Source organism: Lepidochelys olivacea, assembly GCF_965140295.1.
Source record: "Lepidochelys olivacea isolate rLepOli2 genome assembly, chromosome: 1".
In the NCBI taxonomy this organism is placed as follows: domain Eukaryota; kingdom Metazoa; phylum Chordata; order Testudines; family Cheloniidae; genus Lepidochelys; species Lepidochelys olivacea.
The window spans coordinates 48,805,106-48,833,046 of NC_140411.1; the positions used below are offsets into that span (position 1 = coordinate 48,805,106).

The 27,941-nt window shown below is 42.4% G+C and overlaps 1 protein-coding gene across 2 annotated transcripts; it reads left to right on the top strand.

The window, feature by feature from the left end:
• The first annotated feature begins 614 nt into the window (after nt 1-614).
• On the top strand, nt 615-25,685 carry USPL1 (ubiquitin specific peptidase like 1). 2 transcript variants are annotated; one of them, XM_084651167.1, is made up of 9 exons: nt 816-918; nt 7,662-7,828; nt 8,386-8,514; nt 9,563-10,217; nt 17,212-17,298; nt 19,613-19,742; nt 20,652-20,777; nt 21,481-21,641; nt 23,641-25,685. In XM_084651167.1, the coding sequence occupies exons 2-9, from the start codon at nt 7,730-7,732 to the stop codon at nt 25,605-25,607; spliced, it is 3,354 nt and encodes a 1,117-aa protein (XP_084507293.1). In that variant the 5' UTR covers nt 816-918; nt 7,662-7,729; the 3' UTR covers nt 25,608-25,685. The 2 variants fall into 2 exon arrangements, with proteins under 2 accessions (XP_084507294.1, XP_084507293.1); XM_084651168.1 differs by lacking the exons at nt 816-918; nt 7,662-7,828 and adding an exon at nt 615-707.
• The last annotated feature ends 2,256 nt before the right edge of the window (nt 25,686-27,941 follow it).

Here is a 27,941-nt window from a genome sequence, read left to right on the forward strand (position 1 = left end):
CTGTCACCGGCCACTAAATCCGTACTGGGAAGGAACGACAAAGAATACAAGGTATTAAACCAAGAGGGAAGCTGTCCCTGTCCCTGTCCCGGGGGCTGTCCCACGCAGGTGTTCAGTGGGTCGGGGGTTAAACCCACGGTCCCCGGGGCAAATGCTGATGTATTCCCCCCTGGCCCCCGCAGAGACCAGAGCTTCCCAGCCTCTGTCCATCCGTCCTACTGACCTGACCTGAGCTGACCGGGTGGGGGGGAGGGAGGCTGCATCCCCGGGGCGGGGGGGGGAGGGGAGTCTCCTCGTGTCGGGACCGGCCCGGCAGCAGGATCTGTCCCCCGTGGGGGGGTGTCGGTCCCTGTCTCGGCCGCTCCCCGGGAGGGGCGGGGGGGCTCTCCCGGAGGAGGAGGACCAGGGAACCTCCACTCCCTTCCCTGCCGCGGCAGGGGGAGGGGGGGGCCGCCGCTGCCCGTGGAGGGGCGGGGTTTGCGACGTCACGCCCTCGGAGCTGCACGTGACCGTGCCCCGCGCAATCCCCCGGCTTAACTGCGCCTGACCTTGACCGCTCGCGCCAGGGGCTGCCGCTTGTCACGTGCCGGCGGCGGGCGGAACTGACGCGCCGGAAGCTGGGCAGGCGCATGGGCCGGCCAGGGCCGGGGACGCGAGTGGGACGTTGCAGCGGGCGCGGGCGCCGGGGCCTCGCGCTGCAGCGGCCGGTACGTAAGGGGCCGCTTGGGTCCCGCGAGCCTGCAGGGCCCGGGCCCACGTGCGCCGGGTGCTGGTGCGCGGCCCGGCGGCCTGTCTCGGCTCAGGGCGGCGTTTGTCTTTGGTTGCAGACACCATGGGCGCCCGCGGCGACGCGGAGTGCGGGGCGGGCCGCGCCCGCTGAAGGGGAGAAGCCGGGACCCGCTGTGCAGGCGTGAGCAGGTGAGGTGGAGCTGCTGCCGGGCCTACCCGCCTTGCACAGCCCCCTGTGGTGGGGAGCCCGCGGGGAGATCAGCTGCTAGGTTGGGACCTGCTCCAAATACCGACCGTGTCTAGCGCGCCTCATCCGGTAAAGCTGCCCCGGCCGGAACGCGTGGGAACTCTGCCTTGGGTCGCAGCCTGGTGCGAGGATAAACTCCTTTCGGCTCCTTAGCACGCCTAGCTCCAGGAGACTAGTGCTGTATAGAGTGGCGCTGAAATATGACTACTTACTTCTGTGTAATTTCAAATGCCGACTGCATATTTCCTGTCAATCGCCATGTCCCATTCAAGGCCTTGCTTTTACTGTTCAAATTGTGTCAGCTGAACTGTGTCAGTGTTTTAATCCTGGTGCTACTACAGTTCCCATCATCAATGTGTAAAGGCTCCGTTATGTTCCCATCAGTGTACAGCATTCTGTGTCTCTCCTAGAATCCTTCCCTGGTCTCTGGACAAGTCTATACTGGGCTAGAAGTCAAGTCAGGGAATTTGTTCAACATAATCCCATCTGAATCCGTTTCTAAGGACTGGTCTGCACTTAGAATCTAGGCCAACCGAGCTATGTTGCTCAAGGGTGTGAAAAATTCACATCCCCTGAGAGAGAGTTAAGCTGACCTCAGCCACAGTATAGACGCCACTGTGTTAATAAAAGAATTTTTCCATCAATCTAACTACTGTCTCTCAAGGGGGTGGATTTACAGCAGCAACAGAATAACCCCTTCTGTTGCTGTAGCAAGTATCTGTGCTATAGTGGTGGTGCTGTAGTGCTTGCAGTGCGGACACAGCCTAACACCCTCTCACTGGCTGTTGCAGATGGGGTAGAGTCTAGAATACCTTGACCGTGACAGTTTTGCCATAAAACGTATTAGATACCTCACTAGCTAGAATTATGTCCAGATGCTCTTTCTTAACCTCATGGATTGGGGTAATAAAATATGGGAATGCCTGCACTAAACCTTTTTCCAAAATCACCCACCTTTGGTCGCTCCAGCTGCAGTTGAGTACACTAGTATAAACTGGGCTGTTTTTACCACTGTGAACTAATCCTACTTGGACCAGGTCTAGATGACATGGCAATAAAATGCTTAATCCCTGCTTGTCCTAGCAGTCCCATAATTTCCCATGCTTACAAGCAATTTAGCAGTGTAGGTGGAGCTTCTGGGCACACTTAAAGCTTGTCTACGCTACCAAATTTTGTTGACAAAACTTATGTCATCACCCAAAAGTCGACAAAACAAAAATCGCCAAAGGGTGTTCACGCTTGCTCCCTCTGTTGACCGTTCATGTCCACATTGGGGACACCATCATCAACAGGGTGAGCAATGCACTGTGGGTATGTATCCCACAGAGGAGTGTTGTGGGAAGGAAGAGCTGACCGCTGCGTATCTTGGGATTCTCTCCGAGTTCTGCCACAGCCCCCTCAGCTGCCGAGAGCAGCATCATGACGAGCTCTATGAGCTCTCCGTGCTGAGGAAGGGCAAAGCAGCACAGCAGTCTGTCCTCCTCCCCTTGCAGCAGCCGTCTGCCTGCTGCTGTGTTCCTAGCGCAGGGCAGAACAGGAGCGTGCCGATGATTTGCTCTTTGTATGTTCCCCAAATGGAGCAGCACACAGATAGTTCCTGGAGCTTTGAAAGGGGAGGGCAGCAGAGATCAAAACACTGAGCAGAGTGATCAGGGCAGGTATTGTGGAAGCCAGTTCTGTCCACAAAACAATCAGCAGTGTCTACACTGGCTTTTTGTTGACAAGGGAGGAGAAAATACAAAAGTCTCTCGTAGGGGTGGAAGTTTTTTGTTGCCAAAACTGGGCGTTTTTTGCGACAGAAGTGTGTACACTCTTGCTGTTTTATCGCCAAAAGAGAGTTTTTGGTGACAAAACTTGCTAGTGTAGACAAGCCCTTAGACTATTGCATGGTGTTGTGAACCAGTTTATACTGCAGTTCATTACAGTTCCCCCAACCCCCAAATCTGTGTGAATCTACAATATATCTTGCAGGATCAAGGCCTGAGTTTGTCTTTTCCGAGAAGGAATCTTGATTCTGGGAGGCTGTTTGAACTGTAGTGTAGACAGGATAGGACAGGTCCTGTGTTATACCTTATGCAATAACAGTGTCATTCATTTTGTGCTTAAAGTAGATTGTGGTTATGTTCCTGAAGTTGCCATGTTTTAAAATATATTGTGATTAGAATAAACAATGTTAGTTGATGTCTGACTTCTTGTGTTCCAAGCAAAAGGAAAAAAAATTGAATTATCCGGTTTCCTTTTGGAAAAAAAATGAATATATAACTACTAATACGGTCAGCGTAAGTGTTGCAGTTTTTCCATTGGGGCTTTAATTGTAGTTTCTGTACCCTCTCCTTTCACCAATACCTTCTGATAGAGATTATTTTTAAAAATAAAGTGGGGGTGGGGGCAGGAAGAATAACAAGATCATTTGCAGGAAATTTATTCTTGGTATTCTTTTAACCTTGAGACGGCAGAGAGGAGAATGTCACAGATATTCGATGAACTGGTCATTGGGATCTTTGGAGATTCTTAACCGAGGAATTGTACTTTGCCTGCAAGGGACTCTTAATTTGTAGATCTGGGGCTGAAACATTCCAACTAAGGACTTGTCAACACTACAAAATTAAGTCAACTTGAGTCGACATACAGCCACTGCGGTAATTAAAGTGATGGTTTATGTCCACACTTGTTCCTTCTGTTGGTGGTGCAGGTCCTCACCAGGAGTGCTTCCTCTGATTGAAGTGGGGCATTGTGGGACACACAGCTGGAGCCAGGCAGCCCTGGGGCTGACAACCTCAGCTGTAGGCATGGGGCTCACAGCTGTGAGCTGCCCCCATGCAGACAGCTGAAACTGAGCCAGCCCTAGGCTCAGTTTCACAGCAGGGAGCCTACCAGCAGTGAAATTGACATTTTTGTCAGTTTCACGGCTGCTGTTGTTACACACTTGGGCTCTGGCTCCCTTCACCATAGGGCTGACATCCCGAGCTGTTAGATCCATGTGGGGTTGACAGCTGGAGCGTGCTCCTCCGTCTCCGGGACTGACAGCCAGAACCAAAATGTGAAAAAATAGCAGCCATGAAACTGAGAAGAATGTCCCTTTCACAGCTGGTAGGCTCCCTGCTGTGAAATTGAGCTCCAGCCAGGAGCCCTGCTGCTGCCTCCCAGTGAGGGATTGGGTCAGGGGAGGTAGAGAAGAAAGAGCCCAGATGGTGGCCATGATTGGGCTCTCCTCCTGCCCAGTCTGTCAGTGGGAGGAGGCAGTGGGGCTTCAGGTTATCATTGCTGGGGGGAGAACTCCCCCTGCTGGGGTTGACACCAGGAGCCCTGCTGCCACCTCCCAGTCAAGAGATTGCCTGGGGGGGGGGCGGAAATCCCAAGACTGACACCTCCTGGTGAGGGATTGGTGCGGAGGAGAGCTTGGGTGGTGATAGGGCTCAGGCTGTTCTCCTCCCCCTGCTCCCATCAGTCAGCTGTGGGGGAGGGAGGGCTCCAGCTGTCAGCCCCTTGGGACTGACCGCCAACGGCTGATGTAAGTAATGCATTGTCTACACAGACATTGCATCACCCTAACAACATCAACTTAAGCACTACGCCTCTCATGGAGGTGGAGTTATTATGGCGTAATGGGTTACTTCTGTGGAAGCAGCATTGTAGTGTAGACACTGACCTTATTAGGTTGACATAAGCTGCCTTAGGTCAGCCTAACTCTGTAGTATAGACTAAGCTTCAGTATCCTACATTGTTTTAGAAGCAAGAGGAGTTTATTCTGCAAAGAAACTGAGGTAATAGTTTTAAAATGCAAACAGCATATTTGTAAAAAAAATTTTCAGCTTACAATGGTTGTTACTATTTGCAGATATATTTGATATATATTGAGACATAAACTATGACTTAAGAATTTGTTTTTTAAAAAAAGTCTTTAAAGTGTGTTAGTCTTCTTGTGGTGTGTGTGTGGGTTTTTTTTTTTTTTTTTAATGCAGGGTCTGCTTATATCAGTGTAGAAAAAGCTAGGTTTAGCTCAAGTACCATGTTTGGCAAGTGGTGTGTGCCAGTGCTGACCAGGAAAGAAAAGAGAACAGGGGATTAAAAATGAGGCCTCATGAGTCTGAAAATACATCATGTAGGTGCCCTCTAGTTCTGTTTTTGTGATATTGAGGTGATTGTGAGACTGGGACAACACAGTTTACAACATTGAAGTATAACCGTTTCTAAGTAGTGTTTTCCACTGTGCATCATGTCAGCAGCTGCCAATTTTTATCCAGTACACCAGCCTCTCACATGGAATTGCCAATGTCTTATGAGGAGGCCACTCCAACATCACTGCACAGATTTAAATGCGTGGGCAGCTCAGCTGATGTTACTCTGTTTTATTTGGTTTTGCATGCTTTGAAGGGGGGGGAAGAATTGCAGATCCCACTCTGTTAGTTCTGCCTGCCCCATCCTAAAAAGATATTTATAGTTAAAATATATTGTGATCACTCTTAAATGTATAATAAATAGCATGGGCACACACATTTTAGTGCATCATTGCTGTAGATGGGTTGTTGTGATTTGCCTGAGTGATGTACATTACAAAATAGCATTTCAGTATTTTGGGGGGTTTTTAAAAAGGGGGTGGTGGTACTGGATGAGGAGGTACACAAGAAGCTTTTGAACCTGAAGTTTCTTTTTGAGAAAAGTGGAACACTGATTAGATAAGGACTTCCACTGAGGTAGACGTCAACATTTTTTAAGCTAAGAGGTAAATATTGATGAAAACAAAATAGGTAATATTATGTATTTTTTTTAATTATTAATCAGAAATATCTAGATGTCTGCAAGTCTGGTCAAGAATTTCTTAAGAATTACAGGGTTTAGAGGGTTTTTTTAAGATGAAGTTCTAGAAAGATAATGCTATCAGTCGGGGAGCGTGACTAAATTATAGATCTCTGAGCCAGTCAGGAAGCTTTTATTGGTATACATGCTCTGGTTAACATTTTTCCAGGCTTTAATATTGATCTTGGGAGGTAAACAGTTGAAAATTACTGACATGTGACTTTTTTTCCCTGTATGTAACAATGATAAATCCATGAAAGCATGTACCTTGGTAATATTATGCCACTGGATGGAGAGTTGGAGAGCTGGGCTTGCTATGTAGTCCAGCAGAGCTGCCCTCTTCTTAATTCATTAAGATATTACCTTGAGTGAGTCCAGCAATGTGTTATTTCTTATACTTTTCTGATCATAGTTCATTTTTGAGCCCAACGTTCTCCACAACATGTATATGCTTCAATTTCATATAACCGATGCTTGTGTTCTTCAGAACTGCTGTTATGGAGTTGAAATAGAGAATAAATGCTTTTATGGCCTGTAGTTGTACTTTCTAAGTGATAGTCCTAACAGCTCTCACCTCACAAGCTAAATGATTTTTGGTCTGGATTGGTATTTGGATGAAACTCCAAAGAACCCTTAGGTGCTGCAGGAAGTGGAGTTGGTGATTTAGTAGATAGCACCTTTTCCTCTGACTCAGAAATAATGAGTGCCCCAGCGTGGTAGCTGTGGGGGGCACTGTGCTGTTGGAATGTCATGTTTCAGATGTGACATTGAAGAATAAAAATAGCTCTGGAATGAGAGAGGGTGTTAACCTCCTTGACCTGGACAAAATCCAATGTAGGTAGTTATTTCACCTACCTGAACTTTTCGGGAAAGTTTAAAGGGACATGATATTTTGTTTACATTTGGTCTAGTCCTGCACCTACTGAACTCAGGGAATTTTCAGTTAACTTTTGTGGGTACAGTACTGGGCCCTTGTTGTCTAAATTGCTGTGGTCTGCTACCTTTCATCATAGACATGGCTGAATTTCACTGTTGGATTGAAGTGATTTCTGCATAAATATGTCAGCGTAAGAGCTAAATTATGCTTTCTGATGTGTGTGTATATGGCTTATACTGAACTCTGCCCACAGAAAGTTCTTATGTGGGAGATTGCCTACATGTATCAAAAAGGCAAAATTTGGCCCTACGCTTGTGAAGTTATTTGAGATGAAAGGTGCTGTATCAATAGTAGAATCTTACTCCCTGTTGTAAGATGTGAGATAGTATTATTATTGTAGCAGTGTTGTTGAATTACTATGTCAGAAAAATCCAGATTTTGGCAACATTCAGAGTTGCTTTCTGCAGTTAGGAGGCAAACAGTCACATTTGGAGGAACAACTTCTTATAGTTTATTATGAACCCAAATTAAATTTAGCATTTGGAAAGCCCATAGCAGATCTTTGATGCTCCTCGCTTGGTGAGCAACAACAATGTGAATTCTTTACATCTGCTAATTCTGATGTCAGTCTGCACATTTAGCATAGTCCTTTCCCACTTAGGACCTGATCCTGCAAATTGCTCTCCCCAGGCAGACCCTTATCTTTGGGCAGAGCACTGCACTTTTGAAGTAAGTAGGGCACTGCATGGGTCCCAGGGTTAGCCACATGGAGAAGTGTGCAAGACAGGGCCTAAAATTATTCATCTATTTTGCAGTTAATATGAATATCACATTTAGGTGCTGTTTTATTTTCCAGTTTCAGTTATAAACCCATAACTGTTCATCTTAAAAAGGAAAAGCACCATGATTTCTCAAAGAAAATATAAAATATGCTTTAATCTTAATTCAGATTTTAAATCAAAATTAATACAATTTTCATTTAACTGTTTGTATTCGCTTCTTATTTTTCAGAGTTCTTTGAAAAATCCTTAGTGGTCTTGACAATGTTACAAGTGACATAAATTAGCCTGTGGCACAGAATGATGGATTCCCAGAAGACTGGAAATGGTTTGCAAGTGATTGGACAAGGGACTGGTATAGGGATATCTGCACTCCACATGGTGGGGTATTTGGGAAAAGTCAGTTGAAACTTATTTTTCATGTGTGCAAAGTTCATTTTTTCTCTATTTTTGAGAGATTTTAAATTGGTCTTAATTTTACAAAAATAACTTTTTATAAATTATTTTTCCACGGAAATCTTATAGCAATGGCGAAAGATTGTTCTGTTTTAAATACATTTCTCTTTGAATTTGTTTACTGGCATTCTTTTCAAAAGCATTTGATCTAGTCCTTTGAAAATCTGTGATTTGTCTTTGAGAGTTCAGAGTTTATATTCACTGGCCATGAATAACTTTGTTCAGTGCAAATAAAATGAATACCATTTCAATACATAAGGTATTTGGTGTAAAAAGCTTATGAAAAATCTTATTTAAAATGATAGCTGGGGACAAATTAATTTAGAACTCTCCATTTCCTATGTATATTTTATTTGCTATGATCAAATCCTAAAGTGTCAAGTTTAACTTTTGAATTACATAGCTCCTGCATTATGAAAAAATACAATTGTTTTTCAGTGCTGTCATTTATACCTTACTGTTTAGGAACAGCGTATCATTGTATGCACTTTATTTTTTAGAACTGTAATTCTGCTGTAGTAACGTCAGATGACTGCTGCCCAGCCTGCAAAGAGAAGGGCCAGATACAAGCTTTACGGACTTACCGCATTAGTTTTCAAGAGTCTATTTTCCTTTGTGAAAATTCACAGGTATTATATCCTTTTTCTATGTTGTTGGACTGCATATAGACCTTTATCTTTTAGCAACCCCATCCTCTAAATCTGAGCATTTGATAGCTTTCAATGGTGCCCACAGCCCAACACAACTCAGAATCAGGCCCCTATGAGTTCATATGCTAGACAGTTATCCACATGTGATTAGACAGAGATAGCATGTCTTTATGTACTAACTGTCTAGGCACAATTCTTGAAACTACAGGAATTACATGAAAAGAACAAAGGGTAGTTTGTGAGACAAGGCATCCTATTTAGTACTAAATACATATGTATGAAACAAATTACAAAAGCTATTGTTTTGTGTTCCACATTTCCAGTATTCCAACACAAAGGAGGGAAGATTGGAGGCTTATATCTGCAGGGGGTGAATTGCAAATAATTTGGTAACAAGTGTAGATATCCACACTTCCAAGTATTTTTGTTTCTTTTTAAGTTTAGTTGAATTTCCTTTTTTTTTAATAGTTGGGTATGGTTGGAGTTGTTGGTGTGGGGGTTGTTCTTGTTTCTTTACAAGCTACAGTGGGTCTTGTGAGGATTGTTACCCATAAGTTAATTGAATGTACCCTCAAATATAATTTCTCGTTAAAGTTGTAAATTCAGGCTTTCTTTTTAAATAGTTGTAAGATGGGACTGGAAGAGCAAAGAGCTCGAGTCATTTTCCAGCTTCTGAAGGTCTGTAGGAATAGTTCTTCTCCTTACAATATAGGAGATGGGATCCTTTCCTGGGAATATTATGAGGTCTGTGGGGAAGAAGGTGAAATGAAGAGAACTAGGAATATAGAGAGAGTATTATATTGGTTATTGACATTAATCAAGGTAACTTCTGTTAGTACGCAATCACTTTATAAGAGAACTATCAGAATGCACTTCCAGTCCTCATGCATATGTTGATTTCTATGATAACATGTCAATGTACAAATGTTTTGTGTTCATTTGAACTGCATTGTTTGTATTAATTTCTACATTTTTTCACCCAAAAATGCTTTATAAATATCACTGTAATCTTCTTTCCTCCCTTCAGTGCATCTACCCTCTGGGCTATAAACCCTTAAACAGCATAATAATTCCTGCTGATTCAGAAAATCATCAAACTCAGTGTACTCAGAGAAAAAGGAAGATTTTTGAAATCAGTCCTACAGCTTCCCCCATTGAATCATGTTCAAAACAAGCTAGGACTAACAACAATTTGATAGATGCTGAGCACACTTTAAATACTGATCTTGTTCTCAAGTATAATGGATATAATTTATGTATGACCCAGCCATGCCTACCTGATTTATCACAGGATGATCAGCAGAAACCTAATAGGACGGCTGAGTCTCTGGAGCATAATGTGGACGTGGCAACTGTTATCACTGTTTGTGGTGCACAAGAAAGTCCTGACTCTAATTCCAAAACACAACTTTTGCCAGATTCTGAACTTCGTTCAATAAAATCTGAAATCTTACATGGAGACAGCAAACCTTCATTGTTCATGGGGCATTTGTGTCTTCAGTGGAGGAACGTCTATGCTCTGTGTTGGTTAGATTGTATTCTGTCAGCATTGGTACACTTAAAAACTTTAAGGATTGCTGTGACCGAAGCGTGCACTGAAGAATCTGTAATCCAGAGGCTGTTTACAAAATATAACCAAGCGACTGCACTCTTGAATGCCTGCCAAACAAATAAGCTAAAAGGTGAGTAATTTTGTCTGTCTTTTCATTTCAAAATCCTTTGAATGTAAAGGAATATTGATACAAGTCTACAGAGGAATTTGTGTGTATGCAGAAGTTTTCATTCCCTTCTATTTCAAGGTTGCCAAGGGGTAGCTGCAATTTGTTGTTATGGAACTCAAGATAAAGATGTAATTTTCCCAGCAGGTCCTCGGTAACTAGCGAAACTATGCAAAGGCATCTCTGCACATTATGTAAGGGTGAATATGCACCCTCTCTAAAAGCAGATATTTGAGGGCAGGTCTGCATTTCAAAGCTAGGTCATCTTAGGGTATGTCTTCACTACCAACATTAAAGCGCTGCCACAGTCTCCTAGCTCTGTGGGGGGAAAAAAACCACCCCACGAGGGGAGTAGCTACCAGCGCTGGTGCACTGTCTACACTGCCACTAAAAATTGCAACCCTCAGGGGTGTGTGTTTCACACCCTTGAGCGAGAAAGTTTCAGTGCTGTAAAGTGGCAGTGTAGACAAGGCCTTAGCTACATCGCTCAGGGCTGTGAATAATTTCATGGCCTGTGTGATTTAGTTAAGTTGATCTGTCTCCTCACTCACTCAGTCAATGCAGCTAGGTCGATGGAGGAATTCTTCAATAAACCTAGCTGTGATGCTGTATGGAATCTGGGGGACACTTTAGGATATTATGAATACAAATGTAAAATTGCCATGAGTTATGCCAGATATGCCATGTAAGATATCTGCAAAAATGTTATAATTTGCCAGATACGATGATCTTGTTAAAGTTTGTATCACCTTTGTATTGTGAGCTATAGATATATGTATATATTTTAAACTTGTGCTGTGCTTCTGGGTGACACCCCCAGACAGTTTGGCATCAGCACTGCCTATCCTGCCTGATTGTCCATTAAGGACCATCAGCTACACAATTGACCCATTTGAGAGAAGGCAAGGGAAAGACCTCCATGACTTAGCAAGGCATGCATGGGCATGCCTATGGACAGAAAAGGCTTCCAAGCCATGTGCTGGGCAACTTGTGTTTGAAACGAAGCTCAAGCCCCATGGCAGAAGACTATAAAAGGCAGCTGCATCTTCTCCAATCTAATGTCTTCAATCCTACTTCTTACCTATGGAGAAACTTTGCTACAAATTGAAGCACTGAACAAAGGACTGAATGACCAATCCAAGCTGTGGATGTAGTCCAGAGGGACTTTCAAGCTAGCAAACTCACCAATACTGCTAGGAACATGATATATGGACTTTGAAGTCTTTGTATGTATGAGACTGCTTTAGCATTTAACATCTTTCTTTTTATTTCTTTTTTCTTTATAATCGTTTTACTTTTAGACACTAAAGGATTGGCTGGCAACATGGTATTTTGGGTAAGATCCAAACCTATACTGACCTAGCAATGTGGCTGACCCTTTGGGGTCAGAAGAACATTTTTGTATATGTGAGCAGAGTTTAAAATAACTTCTCACTATACTGGACCAAGGTGCTGATTTGGGAGCCAGAGAACTGGAATGCAAGAAGTGTGCTGTATGATTTCTTTTCCTGCTTCTTGGTAACCGGTGTGGGTGATCAGAAGCGCAGTTTGTGACTAGTGGGGGAGTTTAACTTCAGTGTTACCCATTAGTCTTGAGTGTCCACTCTCCCTTTTGCAGCCTGCGCTGACCTTTGGCATTTCCAATGCGGGCTGCCCCCAGGCACCATCAGGTCACATTGGCATGGTCTGGCCAGGATCCACAGAACCAAATCATTTGGGTTTTGGATCACAACCCCACACTATTCCAAATTTGAAATTTAAAACTCAGTGTTAAAGGTTAAAGTTAATCACAATGAGTGATCCACAATCAAAACTGTGAACCCTGAGAGCCAGCATCTTCAGCATGAGAGAGAAATGGTGGAACTTTGGGCACAAGAGAAGCAAGCCTTGGCCCCGCTGGAAGAAGCTGAGGAGAGAGCCAGGCAAGCTGAAGAGAGAATCTCACGGGAGGTGAATGGAGCTGCTGCAAGCGGAGACTGAATTTGCCAGACTTAAACTCCAAATTGAAGTGAAAAAGAACAGCAGAAACTGTGTCATTCTGAAAGTCCAGTTTCTAATGATGTTGGTATATTTAATAATGTGGTAACTGTTTAATCAGGGTAATGTCCTATACCAGTTTAGGAAAAGTATGAAGGTAAATCCACTGATCATCTGTAACTAACGGAGATTTGTGAGGGGGCTGGTATATGATGCTAAGCGGTTGTATTAACTAGGTATGCTATAACAAGGAAGAGTGTATCTAGCCTTGAGATTGAAAAATAGCGGTTTGTCCAGTCAGAAAAGCAGTTTACATGGTGAAGAAATTTCTGAATATGTCTATCTCAGAAGAGAGTTTTGGGATTAGATGAAGAGCTGAAAGAAGCTCAGGAAAACATATCTTTAGAGCAGATTAATGTTGATGATCAGTTTGAAGTCCTGACTGAGGAAGGTAAGGGTAGATTTTTGGTGGTTGATGGATTGCTGGCAACTGAACCAAGTGGAAGTGTTTAGCTCAAAGTAGCTGAGTATGCTGAGCCACTGCTTGTGGAAAACAGCAGCTTATCTGTTAAGGGAGAAACTGTTTCCAATTTTCTGTCCATTGGGAGAGGCAACCAGCCTGTTAAGGAAGCCGCCCCACTCTCCCAGTAGTTATCTGGAAACAGCCATGGGTGCTGAGATAAGGGAGAGGAAGGCAAAGTTTAGATGAGCATAGGGCAGCCTTTTAAGCTGCTGGCTTTGTCTAATCAGCAGTTTGGGAAGGCAAGGTTAGTGGAACATGAGTATCCCTATACCTTACCTGTTATCAGTGTGGAGAATAGTGATATTGCAAATAGTGTACCTAATGAAGGCGAATGTACCTCCAGTCCTTCATTTCAGGAGCAGACAGGAGCCTCTCAGCCTATGATGGAGGATATTTCAGTTGTCCCAGAGGTGGTTCTGGACTTAACTGAAACCCGAAAAGGAAGTGTGTCTAAGCTTGTGTGTGGTAACCTGCATATTTCTAGTGAGGAAAGCTGCAGAGGGAAAGAGTGCCTCCAACCCTTTAACTATGAAGTTTAGCAACTTGCCTGAAAGGGGGTTATGTGACAATCCTGTAATGTGCCCGAGTTGATTCTGCGTGTAAGCAAAACTCAGAAGGAGTTTGTTGTGGCTCCACAGAGCAATGCTTTTGTAAAGCAGAAAAAAGATGGATTATTGCTTAGAAAGATTCCTGAAGAGAAAAATCTTTGCAAGCAGTTTTCTGTAACTGATGGATGTGGAAGTGATTTGACTGAGTTAACCCATGGTGAATCACTGTATATGGAAAGCAACAGTTTGGGAGACTTGTTTCAGTTCCTTACTGCCAGAGTTTTTCTGAGGTGTATATAAATCCACTGACCTTGCTTTAGAAAGATCCAGTGTGGATAGCCTAGAGAAGGTTTCAGATGGGAAAAATTGTTAGAGAAATTTAACAGCCCTGTGGCCAAGTGGCTGGGCTTGGCCAGCATGTTCTCCATGCTGATTCTTTGAGTTAAGCAGTCTGTAACTCAGGGTCTGAGGAAAGATTGGATTACTGGTTTTTCAGAGCAGAACAGCCTTCTAACTGAACCCATAAGGATGCAGGGGACCGCAGGCAAACTCTCACCCTTAGACACTTTGGACTGTTTTAACGAGATACCAAACAAATCCCCTCTCTAAGCTGGTGGTGGATCCGCAAGCATGCAGGAGAGTCTGTGTACATGTTCATAGCACAGAGGGGCTGCAGTTGGTGAACACACCTAGCCAGCAAAGGATTTCTGTAAGCAGGGAGGTTCAGTTTTCAACCCTCTAGGAGAAAGGCAGGACCCAGTCCTGCTGAGGGGAAGAATGAGCGTCCAGCCTTGAAATTGGTGGTAGATGAGAATTTAAAAGTGTCTGGGTTGATACAATCTACCTGGCTAACCAGGGAGGGGGAAGATTTGCCCCGTAGCTGTTAAAACAGAGAACACACGTGGCCAGCCAAGGGATTCAGTGGAAAAAAGAGGCATGGTGTGACCAAGATACTTATAAACATTCACTTGTAACAAATTTGGTGTTAATGTATTTGATTTTGATGTCAATCCTGGTAAAAAGGTACAATGTGCATGTGAAAAGCCTGTAAACATATTGGAAATGATACCTGAAAATACTGTACGCTAAAAAGCCTTAATTGTAAAATGGTATGACTGATGATACATGTAAGCATTCTTGAAACTTGGCACAGCAGAGACCTTAACAAATCTCCCCCTCCCTCCCGATGCTTCCTGCCTGCCGCGATCAGTTATTTCCTGGCATGTGGGAGGCTCGGGGGAGAGGACATGGAGCACTCGAGGGAGAAGGCAGAATTGGGTGGGAAGTGGTGGGGTGGGGCCTGGGCCCTAGGGCAGGTCAACCCCTGGCACATTGGAAAGTTGGCACCTGTGGTCACTGTAGTAAGTGTCTACAGTGGCAAAGCTGCTGCTGTAGCACTTGTAGTGTAGACATACCCTTGAAGCAGGTCTACGCTACGGGGCTAAGCCGACCTAAGTTATGCAACTCCAGCTACCTTAAGTTGACTGTTGCGGTGTCTACACCATGCTGGGTCAACGGGAGAAACCCTCCTGTCAACTTACCTTATGCTTCTCATTCTGGTGGAGTACTGGAGTTGACGGGAGAGTGGCAGTTGATTTAGTGGGTCTTCACTAGACCTGCTAAATCAACCCCTGGTGGATTGATCACCATGTGTTGATCCCCTAGTAAGTGAAGACAAGCCCTTAGTGTTAAGATTTCACTTGTGGATTTCTTCATCATAGTAAGAGCAGAAAGCGAACTGTGCAAAGCTGGGTTACAAAGATTGATGTAAATCTGAGTCTTGTTTTTTCCTGGTTAGCATATTGAGCTGAGGTACTAGCTCTTCGCCTCTGAAAAGTTGGATTCTAACATGGCTTATGTCGCAGTATAAATGAACAGTTGGCCCATCATGCCAATACTAGAAATATGGCCTTAAGCATTTTGTGAATTCTTGATTCAGTTTAAGAAGTTGTAAATTAGCAGGGACTTTCTTTCCTACCCCTGGTGAGCAACTAATGGAAAAAGTCATGAGCTAGTGGGGGAATGATCAAAGGCAGTCTGCACCAAAGAAAGAGAGGTTCCTGCAGGGAACTAATGCAGATTTGTAACCGGCCAAAATCTGCTTTTTGATAGGTGGTCCTGAGAAAGATTGTAATTTCGGATTATTTCTAATCGGGCCAGAAATAACTTAAAGAGCCTGTCAACCCTTTCACAGACCGTGTTTAAAATGGACAACAGTTTTTGATACTTCGTCAAAAAGACGACCCAGGAAAATGTAGTTTTGAGAGAAATTGCTTAAAAGAATGAAACAAAATTAATGATTTTATATTAACACCTGTTTAACTGAGATAAAAATCATACACTAATTGCACTGAAATCATCAGGATTACGTTGATTGCTTATTTGTTTCTGGGTGGACATCTTAAGTGTTGGTGGTGTTAACCTATAAAGTCTGATAACATGGGGCCTGCCTACTTGAGATACTACTGCATTTGCAGGGAAGTATTAGAGTAGGAGCCCCCTTGGTTTAAAAGGGAAGGAATGTCCAGCCAACATCTTTTCCTCTCCCCCCTTGCCCCCTGGAAGGGTTCCTGGGCTCTGAATTTAGTGTCTGCCCCCTGCTCCCATGTCTGTAATAATTTGAACCTGTTGGTTTCCGGGGAACACTGCAAAACCCATCAGTTTACTTTGAGCTTCCCTTTTCCACCAAAGCCTATCTATTACTTTTTATTGATAGTGTTTTTAAAAATCTGTCAGAAGTGCCTGGAGCATGGGGGAGGATTTTAGCTATATTTCAGTTTAGCTATATATTTATCTATATAAAGATTTTAATGAAGAAATAGTTTCCAAGACTGTTTGTTTGAAGTCCTTACTTTAATTATGGAGGCTCTGGTCTTGACTCCAAAGTTAAGTTCTGTTTTGCACTTAAAGCAACATTTGTTCTATATGACAAATATAGCATGCCCTTCTCGTATTTTACAGCACTTGGAGTACAGAATTAATTTTGAGACCCTACAAGAAAATCTGTTTTGAGTTTAGAAAAATAAATTTGAAAACCATTACTTAATCTGAGGCCATGAGCATTAAAATGTCTTCATTGTTTTATGGTATTGCATGGCATCGCTACAGCACAGAGCTAAGCTTGTTTGGGTACTCTAACTGTATGTTTTTCACTTTAATGTCTGGATTTTTAAGTGTGGCCTTAACTCTGAATTTTCCAGGATTATAATGCTTGGTTTGGGAATATTTACAACATCCCTATAATATTTTTTTTACCCTTAAATTACAGATACATACTCTCAACCTTCACTTAGGCCATGTCTATGCTAGTGAGCTTCCAGCGGCACAAATGTACTGATGCAGCTGCACCACTGTGTGTTCACTCATGGAGCCACTGTATGCTCTCATCAACATAATTAAGACACCTGCACCAAGCAGTGATAGCTATGTTGGCAGGAGAGCATCTCCTGTCGACGTAGCGCTGTCCACACCGCCGCTTTTGCTGGTGTAACTTATGTTGCTCAGAGGGGTGTGTTTTGCACACCCTGAGCAATGTAAATTATACCAACAAAAGTACTAGTGTAGACATAGCCTTAATCTAACAATGTTTTTTGCTTGACTATTTAGATTACACGTGAATTAAACATATTTACACAGGCTTTAGACAAGATTCATTTAAAATATTCCATTGAGTAGATCATAGTAGAAATTTGATTCCTTTAAGTAGTTAGATAGCTTTTACATCTTCTAATGTAATCTTTTACAAATCACCTAAGTAAAAGAACTTTAACTATTTAGTGTCATCCAAATGTTGTGGGTAAACAAATGTTAATAGAAAATGCATTGGTTTGCAGTGAATTGATTTGTGTATGTGGTATATAATATGAATTAGATTTGATTTTTTTTTTCTGGCTGAATCTTTTTTCTTTAGATGTTCTTCCAAAAGCTGAGTTGCATCTAAATGAAATCAGAAATGTGATATTTGCTCAACTTCAACCTCAGCTTAAATGTGAAATGGGTAAGTAATTTTCCAGTTCTGTGAATGCAGAGATTGCTGTTGTCAGTACTTAAAATGCATTCCATAAGAAAATGAATACAAACAACTTGTCTCCTGGGGGGGGACATCAGGGGAGCAAGAAGCATGGGAGGCGGGGGCCAGGCCACTTTTGGCTGTTTGGGGAGGCTTATGCTCAAATAAATTGGTTAGTCTCTAAGGTCTTTTTGCTGATGTAGTTAATTGTTAGTATCTTTCATGCTCCATCACTCAGTGAGCAGCTGTTTGATATCTTGTCTCTGTTCCCTTCTTTCCTATAGTGCCTGTACCTACAGGCCCACAAGAATCTTTCTAAGTGCATGCAGAGATGAAAAACACTTGTGGTTGTGCAAAGGGCAGCAGAAATTTAATTTGCAAAAAGCAAAACCTGTTTCTTGTATGAACAGAACACTTATGCAACTTTGGGGAGTGGGGAAGATCTTTGTGTAAACACTTAAGTTCCTACAATTGTAATTTTTAGGCGGTGGGAAAAATTGAGAATGGTATATAACATACATACATGTATATATGTAGAAGAACAGTATAGCTTCAAGGTCTTAAGAATCCTTTTACATTTGGGGCGGGGGAGGGAAGGGGCTGTCATTCTGCTATGTACTCTGCTTAAGTGGGATGTCCTCCAGGGACTTGCTGTAGGGTTAATAATACTTAATGACAATGACTGCTGCTAATTGGGAATGGTAATTCCATTAGTGCTTGAGAGGAAGTGCAGCAGACTATCAAAAAAGCATTGAAAATGACTATACATAGTACTGTCAAATGCACGAAGTAACCACACTGAGAAGCAGAGAAATCTTTTTCCTCTAATATTTTAGTCGGTCATTTTAGAGCTTTTGACTGGAAAAAAACCCACCACTGAAAAGAAATGGGGTGGGGAAGAAGTGTAGCGAGGATGACTAATACAGGTGACGTGATACAAAACGGGCACAAACTTAAACAAGCAGATTAAAATATAACAGATACTTGATTAACCTAGGGTCCCTGGGAGATCTGGTGGTAGAGCATGGAACTCTTTATAAGACATGGAAACATAGTAAAAGTAATTTACACCCCCCCCCCCCAAAAAAAAAAAAAAGCTGCAGTGGTTTTATGAAAGCGTATGTTTTATGAGATCCAAAGCTACAGCAGAACAGCATGTGCATAGAGCAGAGGTGGGCAAACTACAGCCTGCGGGTCCCTCCTGCCCGGCCCCTGAGCTCCTGGCCTGGGAGGCTAGACCCGGGCCCATTCCCTGCTGTTCCCCACCCCTCTCCCCTGCAGCCTCAGCTCACTGCGCCGTGGCGCAATCCTCTGGGCAGCGGGGCTGTGAGCTCCTGGGGCAGCACAGCTGCAGAGCCCGGCCTGACCCGGCTGCCAGCCACCAGTGCTCCAGGCAGCACAGTAAGGAAGCAGGGGGGGTTGGATAGAGGGCATGGGAATTCAGGGGGAGGGGCGGGGGTGTGGATAGGGGTTGGGGTGGTCAGAGCAGGGAACGGGGGGTTGAATGGGGGCAGGGGTCCCGGGGGGCAGTCAGGAAGGAGGGGGGGTTGGATGGGTTGGCGGGGGATAGTCAGTGGCAGGGGGTTGGATGGGACAGGAGTCCCTGGGGGTGGACATCAGGGGGGCAAGAAGCATGGGAGGCGGGGGCCAGGTCACTCTTGGCTGTTCGGGGAGGCACAGCCTCCCCTAACTGGCCCTTCATACAATTTCCAAAACTTGATGCAGCCTTCAGGCCAAAAAGTTTGCCCGCCCCGGCACAGAGGCTGCTAGATCCTCTTTCCTGACTCCCCAGTTATAGGTAGGACTAGATGACCTCCTGAGGTCCCTTCCAACCCTGATATTCTATGATCGAACTCTGGATGGATGCTCTGCAGCAGAAAGCTGGCAGAGCAGCAAAGTTCTCCCCATTCTATAGGCTTTGTGTGGCTTGACATCCTCCTATCCTCTGTGGAAAGTGCTCGCAGCAACTTGGCTTAAATTAGCAAATTGTTAACAATTGCACGTGTTCATTTATTTTTCATAATATTAGAAATAAAATTCAGAGTTAAGGCTGCATGTCGCATGTGAAGAGCATAATTGACTTGTGCAGATGCTAATTTTTTTCCATTCAGCTGATCTCCATTTTCTTCAGACCTTAATTTAAGGGGGTGTATTATTCTTTTGGTAACCATAGCTGTACCCATGAAGTTATTCCAGTCATATCTCATTTACAGTGGGGATCAGATTATAGCCTTGCAAATTGACATAGCATTCTAAGGTATAATCCTGTCTTCCCTCTCTCTTTTTTTTTTTTCCTTTGAAGGTAAGAAGGAAAGTCCAGTATTTGCATTCCCTCTGCTTTTACAAAAGGATCCCCAAGTCGAGACACTTTTCCTGCATTCTTTTTCATGGATGTTTGAATGTTTACATTGTGGCTACAGCCACCAAGACAGGTTAGGTTTTTACCTAAGCCACATTTATTTACATGTATTATTGTACTTTCAGTCTTCACTTAATAAATATTTTTCTTCAAACCAACCTTGTGCACAAAGTGTATACATTTGGTAGGAAAGGAAGAATTGTGATAGTGAAGTTATCTGGTCACCATTTTCAAAGGTCAGCATTTGCAAACGGTTTCCAGGTGGTGTATGGTATAATAGCTACTGACACAATTGTATCCTATGTAAAAAAGAGAAATAACTGGTGATTCTGTTCTCAAATGCTGACTTTTTGGTGTTGACTGCTGTAAATCTCTCACATTGCTGCTGTTCTAATGAATAGCATGCCAGACATGACCAATAAATAGGTATATCTTTCACGGTTAAATAGAATTAATTCATCTAAATTGCATAAAGTCAGAAATGTAAATCTGATCCTTAGTCATATAATTGAACATTTGAAAGTGTCCTCTACTCCTTTTGGTGTTTTAAAATGTTAGACAGATGTGATGAGGTTCCTCAAGGTCATCTAAATGGCAGTTGTATTTAGTGTAACACATCAAAGTGTCCTGAATGGTTATGCACTCTGTAAAAACATATTCAGGAATTTCTTTAAAGCCATGTTTCATTAGGGTATAAATTGACATTCAAAGTGGCGAAAAAATGAGTCGCAGAAAATACATTGTTCCATTTTATTATAGTCTGTATAAAGGATTACTGATTGATATTGATGGGCAGATTGAGGCAAATTGAGTTTATATTTATCCCACTGGCAGTGCCAGGGATATCAGTGGAATTGTGCCAGGTGTAAGTCGACACTGCATGTAGCCTGTTAATTTGTGACCTCTCTTTCTGGTAAATGCTAGTATTTTTTTCAGTAGCTCAGGTAGACAACTGATCGAATTTTATTTTTCTTCTGTCCAGGTGTAGGAAGACACTAACAACATTTACAAATATAATCCCTGACTGGCACCCACTTAATGCTATTCATATTGCTCCATGTAATAATTGTAATGATAAATCTCAAAGAAGAAAAATGATTTTGGAAAAGTAAGTTTGAATCACTTGAGATCTTGAATATAAAATCTTAATGTTTAAATCTACACATGATGAACTTAATGTCAGTGTTCTGTCACCTTTATGACATGTTGAGAGACACTGAAGAGCAAGTTTCCACTAAATGTTCAGTTACCCAGGTTTGAAATCATTCTGAAAATTCTCACAGATGTTGTTAGAAATCTTTAATATATGTGGAATATTTTTGTTCAGTTTAACACACTAAGCAGACCTTTCATTTGAGCCAAGTTGTAAAGCCCAACACTGAATATCAGTCTTTCCAGGGCATCTGGTATTGAGGGATGATAAAACTACCACTTTATAACGTTCAATGTTTTCGTCTGACTTGTGGTTGTCAGCCTTCCAGGTTTGGCAGAACTCTTATTATTTTGTCTTTGTCCCAAAACATTTTCTTTATAGGTTTTTTTTCCCCCTCCAAAGCAAATTAAGCTGTAAGATGACACCTCTATTTCACTAAAAGCTTATTATGTATTAAAATTGGAGTGCCCTGTTCCTATGAGCTCCCAGCCCAAATTATATATTTGTGTATAATTTGTAAAGCAATCTTAAATTAATAAACAGCAGTAGAACAGTAATGCACTGAGCGAACTACCATTCTCAAAATGCATTGCTTGTGATTTCATTAATAGCTTGAGCCACTGTTTTATTCCAATAAAATGTTTTGTATCTTTATCAGAGTACCATCAATATTTATGATACATTTCGTAGAAGGTTTGCCACATAACGAGCTGAAGAACTATTCGTTTCAATTTGAAGGAGATTTCTACCAAATAACAGCTGTTATTCAGTATCAACAAGATCCAAAACACTTCAAAACCTGGGTTTTGAATCCTGATGGTAACTATTACAACTTTATTATCATCATAGATAAAGCTGCCTCTGTTACTAATTTTGGGGTTATCATAATCACTTTACTATCTTAATAGATAATTTAAAGGTTTTCTTTTGTGTATAATCTAAATTAGGTATTAAATATTTGCAAATATGTTTACATTCTTTGGGGGTTTTTTAACTCTGATTTGACTGACTCAGTAATGTGCTGCTATACTTACTGTTAACTTCATTGGAAAAAGTCAATTGGATGTGATCATTTTCTCATCAAACTTTGGTAAAATTACAAGAAACATAATCTGGGCACACTGTTAGTTCTTTCAGGTGTTCAGATTACATGGATATTACATAGTAGTGTAGTAGAGTCAGCTGCCTCCTGAACGCCCCCTTGTGACGAGCTTGCTGTGCAGGTGCCCGGACTTAATTTCTCTTATTGTTTCCTCAAACTCAAAACACAACCCAAACACTTCCCTTCTGGGGGTAAAATGTATTTAGTCCTCTGGGTGCACATTGGTCCTCCAGGCCCATCCCAGTTGAGTGTCTGTCTCTCTCTCTCCCCCCTCCTAGGTAGGGAGTCCACAGCTCTCCTTCCCAGAGGCAGATCCTCAGTCAGCAGACACTCCCAGGCTTTACCTGGCTAGAGTTCAGCTTCCTGGCTGTGACTTCTCAACTTCCCTAGTGTTAGGATCTTCAATGCCAAAGCCTTTTTCACTTGCTATAGTTTGATACAGCTTCCTGAGCGTCCCCTTCTGCTTTTTATAGGGCAGTCACATGATCTCTCCCAGGTGTGGCTCTTTCAGTAATGAAGGTTGGCTGACCCTAGGCCTCCAGCCCTTAAGGGGCAAGCTACCCTGTTACAGATACCAGATGTGTCTCTTTGTGGGAAAAGCAAGTTCCCATGGGACTCGCAATGCTGTCAATGCTCAGTTTCTTCCTCCTGAATTTTGCATTTCTTTTAAGAGTAACTAGTAAGTTGCTGTTTTGATTTGTTGAACTATAGAGTACAACCCAGAAGGAACTCCCAAAATTCAAAGAGAAAAAATAGTTGATTATTTTGGTCCTCCTGGAAACCTGCTTCTACAGAGGGAGGAGAGAGAAGAGATCATTTTAATCAAAACCTCCTTGTCAGCTGAAAAGTTGTCCATTTAAATTGAACTCTTTTTTTTTCTTCATGCAACTCTGGCAGAGGATGAGAAACATCCCACTAACCGCCAATAAATTCAGGGTATGTCTGCACAACAAAAGCTGGCCACAGGCTCGCCTACCTAATGAGATCCAAGCTAGTATAGGGTTCCGTGACCATGAAGGCAGCTCAGTGTGCGCTTCAGTGCAGGCTGCACAAGCCTGGCATAGCCCCTGGGTACGCACTCTGCTCGTTAGCCCACTCTGAAGCTCATGGTGTACTGTCTCCAGTGCTGCCTGTATCCACGCTAGCTGGATTCAAACTAGCTAGCCTGTGCACAGCTTTTGCTGTTCACACTATGCATTGCGTGCACGCTTAAGGTATCTCGCTTTAGAATCCTTACTAAAAACATTATATAAATTTTTGTAACTGTTGGGATGCTTGGGAGGGAATTATCTATATGATCAGTTTCTCCCCTAAGCCCCTTCCCCACATCTTTATGAAAAATAATTCCCCAAATTCTCTTTTAATGAGAGAGGTCTATATGTCTGGTCTGTCCATATATTCTCAAACAGTATGTCAGTATCACTATCTTGGCCATGAGCATCAGTGTGGCTAAGGAAAAAGAGTTACTTTCCATCTTGGTGATGTTACTAGGAATTCTGTTGCTTCAAGTGGCCTAGTTAAAGTGGAAGACCCCCAACTTTTCTTTGGGGAAAGTGAGGGAACAAATAAATCCACTTCATTCACCAGGGTGTATGTAGCATGGTCAGGGAAAGAGTTAAAAATGGGTGGTTTTGGGTCTCAAAAGAATAATGATCTGAGTTTCAATGGCCATTGTGTATCTTTGAGCCTCTAAACTATTCATTTTTTATTTTTCAGAAACTTGGCTTGAATGCGATGACATAAAAGGTCCATATTGTGAAAGACGTGAAAAATTTGAAGTTCCTCTTTCAGAGATTCACATTGTCATTTGGGAAAGGAAAGCATCCCAAGTGCCAGATAAAATGAGCTATCAGGTCCAAAGTGTAAAATCTGAAAATCTTCCTCTTAATGATGCACAGTCAAGTTCTTCTCAAGTGTTGCATCATGATGGTGATAATGCCGTAGACGAAATAACTACAGTATTTCACAAAAAGGAGATTGTGAGCATTCCTGTTAACGAACAACAAAAAGTGGCCAGAGATGATGATGAAAATAGCTTGCTTTCTGGCTTAGAAAATTTGGCAGCTGATGATGTTATAACGCTGACACTTGTAGAAATTCAAGTTGATTCTGAAGGTAAACCACTGGACAATGGACAGACTGTGGGAAATCACCTAATTGCTGAAACAGGCTTGCTGAAAGAGCAGGAGTCAGCTTGTTCCGATCACACTCCATGTACAGAAGACGTTTGTAGTCCAACTACGTCTACCAACATGTGCACACCACCTGAAAATGCCTGTATTTCCTTACATCTTGAACAGTTGAACCTAGCAAATATTGCCTCTGCTGTTCCCACCAGAAACCATTGTAGTGACTCGTCCGCGCCATCACAATCTCAAGAGGCAGAGGCCAAGGCTAACCCAGTCAACACTGAGAATATCGTGTTAAATCCAGAACTCTTGCAGAATAAGAAATTAGCATTAATGGAGAATGTTATGCAGAAATCATCTAACACCAGAAACACAAGCAAAATTGTAGCAGACTCTCAGGCTGCAGCTTTGTCTGCTACAAATAATTCCACCCAGTCTTTGCATAAAGATCAAAAGAGAGGATTTGTAGGAAGTTGGGTAAAGGGGTTCTTAAGCAAGCATAATACCTTTATGCCTTCAAGTGCCTCAATTCATCATAATAAGAAAAGTTACAAAAATCCTTCTTTACTAAGAGCTGCTGACTTGCACCTCCCTACTAAGGGGGCAGCTAATTTTGGTGGCTTTCAAGCCAAAGGTACAAGCAAAACAACTGAGGAGGCGCCTAAATCAGCTGTTTGTCAAGGTGCAAATATTCCTCCTTTGTTAACAAACATCACTGGTCCTTCTGTACATGCTCGTCTCCCTGCAGTAAACCCTGTAGTTGATGATCCACCTTTGAATAAGTCTGGAATTTCATTGGGCACCTGGAGTGAAGTAATTCAACCCAACACCCCCATCTTTAGTTCCAAACCTCGCCATGGTGAAAATGGAAATCACAAATCTGATGTGAAGGATAAAGAATCGGATGCCAAAACTCACAAGCTTCGTTTAAAACTGCTTAAAAAACTGAAGGCTAAAAAGAACAAGTTGGCTTCACTTGATAGGCTGGCAAAGACTCAGATGTGTAATGGAAGCTCTCCAAATAGAGATGTAGAAGATCTGTTACAATTTGGATCTCATCATGAAAGTGAATCAGTACAGAACTTATTGAATGAACTACAGTATCAGATTGATGTTGCAGACAGTGAATCTGTATATAGTACAAACTCCAACATGTCACTATGCAGCAGCCAGAGTAATGCAGCGTTTTTAGCAGACTTACTATCTCCTCCTTCGATTGTTGCTTCTTCAGAGCTTCCAAAAGATGAAGATGAGTGTAGATATTTGGAAATGGTGGATAGCAATACTGCAGTACCAGTGCATAGTGCGAGAACCAACCCCACATGCATCACTGTGACAAGCGAAGACCATAATTATTACAGTCCTGTAAAAGAAAGCAAGTATGAAGGTCATACAGACTCACTAATGAACAAATCCTGCTTGAAAAGACTTTCCTTTGAAAGTCCCACAAAGGAAGATTTCCTTGAAGACCTGTTCTCCTCCACAGTGTTGAACTCAATAGCAGGAGACATAGATTTACCTCATTTTGATGAAACTCTATTTGAAACTTGTTGAATTGTTGTAATATTTGTTTTTAACATTTGAGAATTTTGTATATCAGCTTTCATGCAAAGTACTATTAAATTATTTTCAAACTAGTTTATTTGCACACTGGCTGTACTTGAACATTTTAATCTGAAGTATTTGCCTCTTACGTTTCTTTGTGGCTGTTGAATAAGATTTTTAGTCTTTAACTTTCTCAGTTATTTAATTGGAAGAGTTAAGGATCTTTTACAGAATCTTTTAATGAACGTTAATCTTAATTTTTTTCCCCTGCTTCAATGTGCATTTGTGTTAATTTAGAAAGGTGAAAATAACACGCATTCAGTTTTCTGGACCACAGGAGTAATACCTATAAATTACTGCATTTATAACTATAATTTCAAACTATCCGGATTCCTGATGTCTATTTTACATTATTTTGCCTACTATTTAACATTTCAAGGGTGTTCTGCAGAGTTCCTTTACCATTGTCACAGCTGCTGTTTTACAAGATCTACCTGTGTAAATGCTACTCAAATTCAGCTTGAAAGAGGGATTTGAAAGCAGAGACTTCCCCTTATAAGGTGATGGCGCCTCTTAGGGCTTACCTTCTGGGTAAACGAGCATAACAGTGCACACCTTACTTAGGGTTTGGCCATGCATTTGCAGCACCAAATAACATTTAACATATGGCATCAAATTTTAATGGTTGTATATAACACTTAAAATATCCTTGTAAGTTAATATTAAAAAAAAAAAAATTCACTTCTGCAAATCTACTTACCAGATAATTATGCTGTCTAAGGAATTATCTTTTAAATGAGGAATCATTTCTCTCATCACTGACTTTTCGCAGCTGGATCTCGTGAGTGAGTTTGTTGCCACTGATGGGAGTCGTACATTCTCTCTCACTGAACTGAGGCTATTCCATTCCCTAATTTGGTCAGATGTATGTTTTTCAGACATGAAAAATAAAAAATATTTAATACTGCTTTTTTAGTAGTGTGATGAAGTGAGGCTGTTAATGTTTCCTCTGAATATTGTAGGGGTGCCTCAGTTTCCCCTATGCATTTCTTAAGTCTCTCTTAGTGGTGGGATAAGGGGGTGTAATTGTTGCAGAGCAAAGGGCCAGTGTACATAAATGGCTGACACACTGTCTCCTGGCAACTGATGGCCTGGGCCCTTCCCCCCTGCAAGGTAATAGCTAAAGGGTTGGAGAACAAAAGAATCAGGTGACCTCCTGGCCTGGGAAAGGGACAAAGTCAAGAGGAGGAGGGGCTGGAGGATGAGTCAGGTTGGGGCTGGCTGGGGATGTGGAGTGAAGTGCAGACGTGGTTGTCTGGCTCACTGCCCCCCAAAATGGACCTAGCTGAGGGGTCTTGTTCTCTGTACCTACAAGCTCTGTTTTAGATCATGTTTCTGTCCTGATAAACCTTCTGTTTTACTGGCTGGCTGAGTCATGTCTGACTGCGAAGTTGGGGTGCAGGACCCTTTGGCTTCCCCAGGACCCCGCCTGGGCAGACTTGCTGCTATGGGAAGCGCACGGAGGGGCAGAGGATGCTGAAGGCTCCAAGGTCAAATCCAGGAAGATGGAGGCTGTGTGAGCTTTTTGCCCTGAAGACAGTCTGCTCACAGAGAGGAGACTTCACCAAAGTCCTGACTGGCTTCGTAGGGAGCAGTTCCAGAGCATCGCCTGGGGACTCCGTGACAAGTAGTACCCTAAATACTACATTCATTGTATTCCTGAACCCAGATTCATAGCATTTAAGGCAAGAAGGGACCATTTGGTATACAGGAGCTCAGACTAGCGTATCTCAGGCCCTTAAATTTTACCAAGTTACCCCTGTATTGAGCCCAGTAACTTGTTTGACTAAAGAATAACTGGTTTGGCTAAAGTATGTTTTCCAGAAAGGCATCCAGTTTCTATCAAGAGAGATAACGTATCCCTACTTCCCATGGCATGTTGTTCCAATGTTCATCGTCCTCACTGTTGTATTGTGTCTAATGTGAATTTGCGGACTTCAGCTTTCAGCCATTGGTTCTTGTTTTGCCTTTCTCTACTAGATTAAGGAGCCCTTTAGTATCTGTTATTTTCCCCCCATCAGGGTACTTATAAAGCAAAAAGATTGAGAGGTGATTTGAATGCCAAGCTAAACATTGAGCTCTTTTAAGTCTCCTTAGTGTAAAGCATTTTCTCCAGCCCTCAAATCTTTTTTTGTGGCTCTTTAATGCACCCCCCAAGTGTTCAGTGTACTTGTTGAAATGCTGACACCAGAACTGTTTGCATTCTTACAGTATCATCTGTAAATATCTTGCCAGTGCTGTATACAGAGGTAGAATCACCTCATACTCCTACACCTCACTACT

Excerpts from the sequence above, each read along its gene's own strand:
- USPL1 (XM_084651167.1), top strand. The coding sequence starts at position 7,730 with ATGATGGATTCCCAGAAGACTGGAAATGGTTTGCAAGTGATTGGACAA. Across the intron at positions 17,299-19,612 it reads TCAGCTTAAATGTGAAATGG|GTAAGAAGGAAAGTCCAGTA; the intron begins GTAAGTAATTTT and ends TTTCCTTTGAAG. Across the intron at positions 20,778-21,480 it reads AGAAAAATGATTTTGGAAAA|AGTACCATCAATATTTATGA; the intron begins GTAAGTTTGAAT and ends TATCTTTATCAG.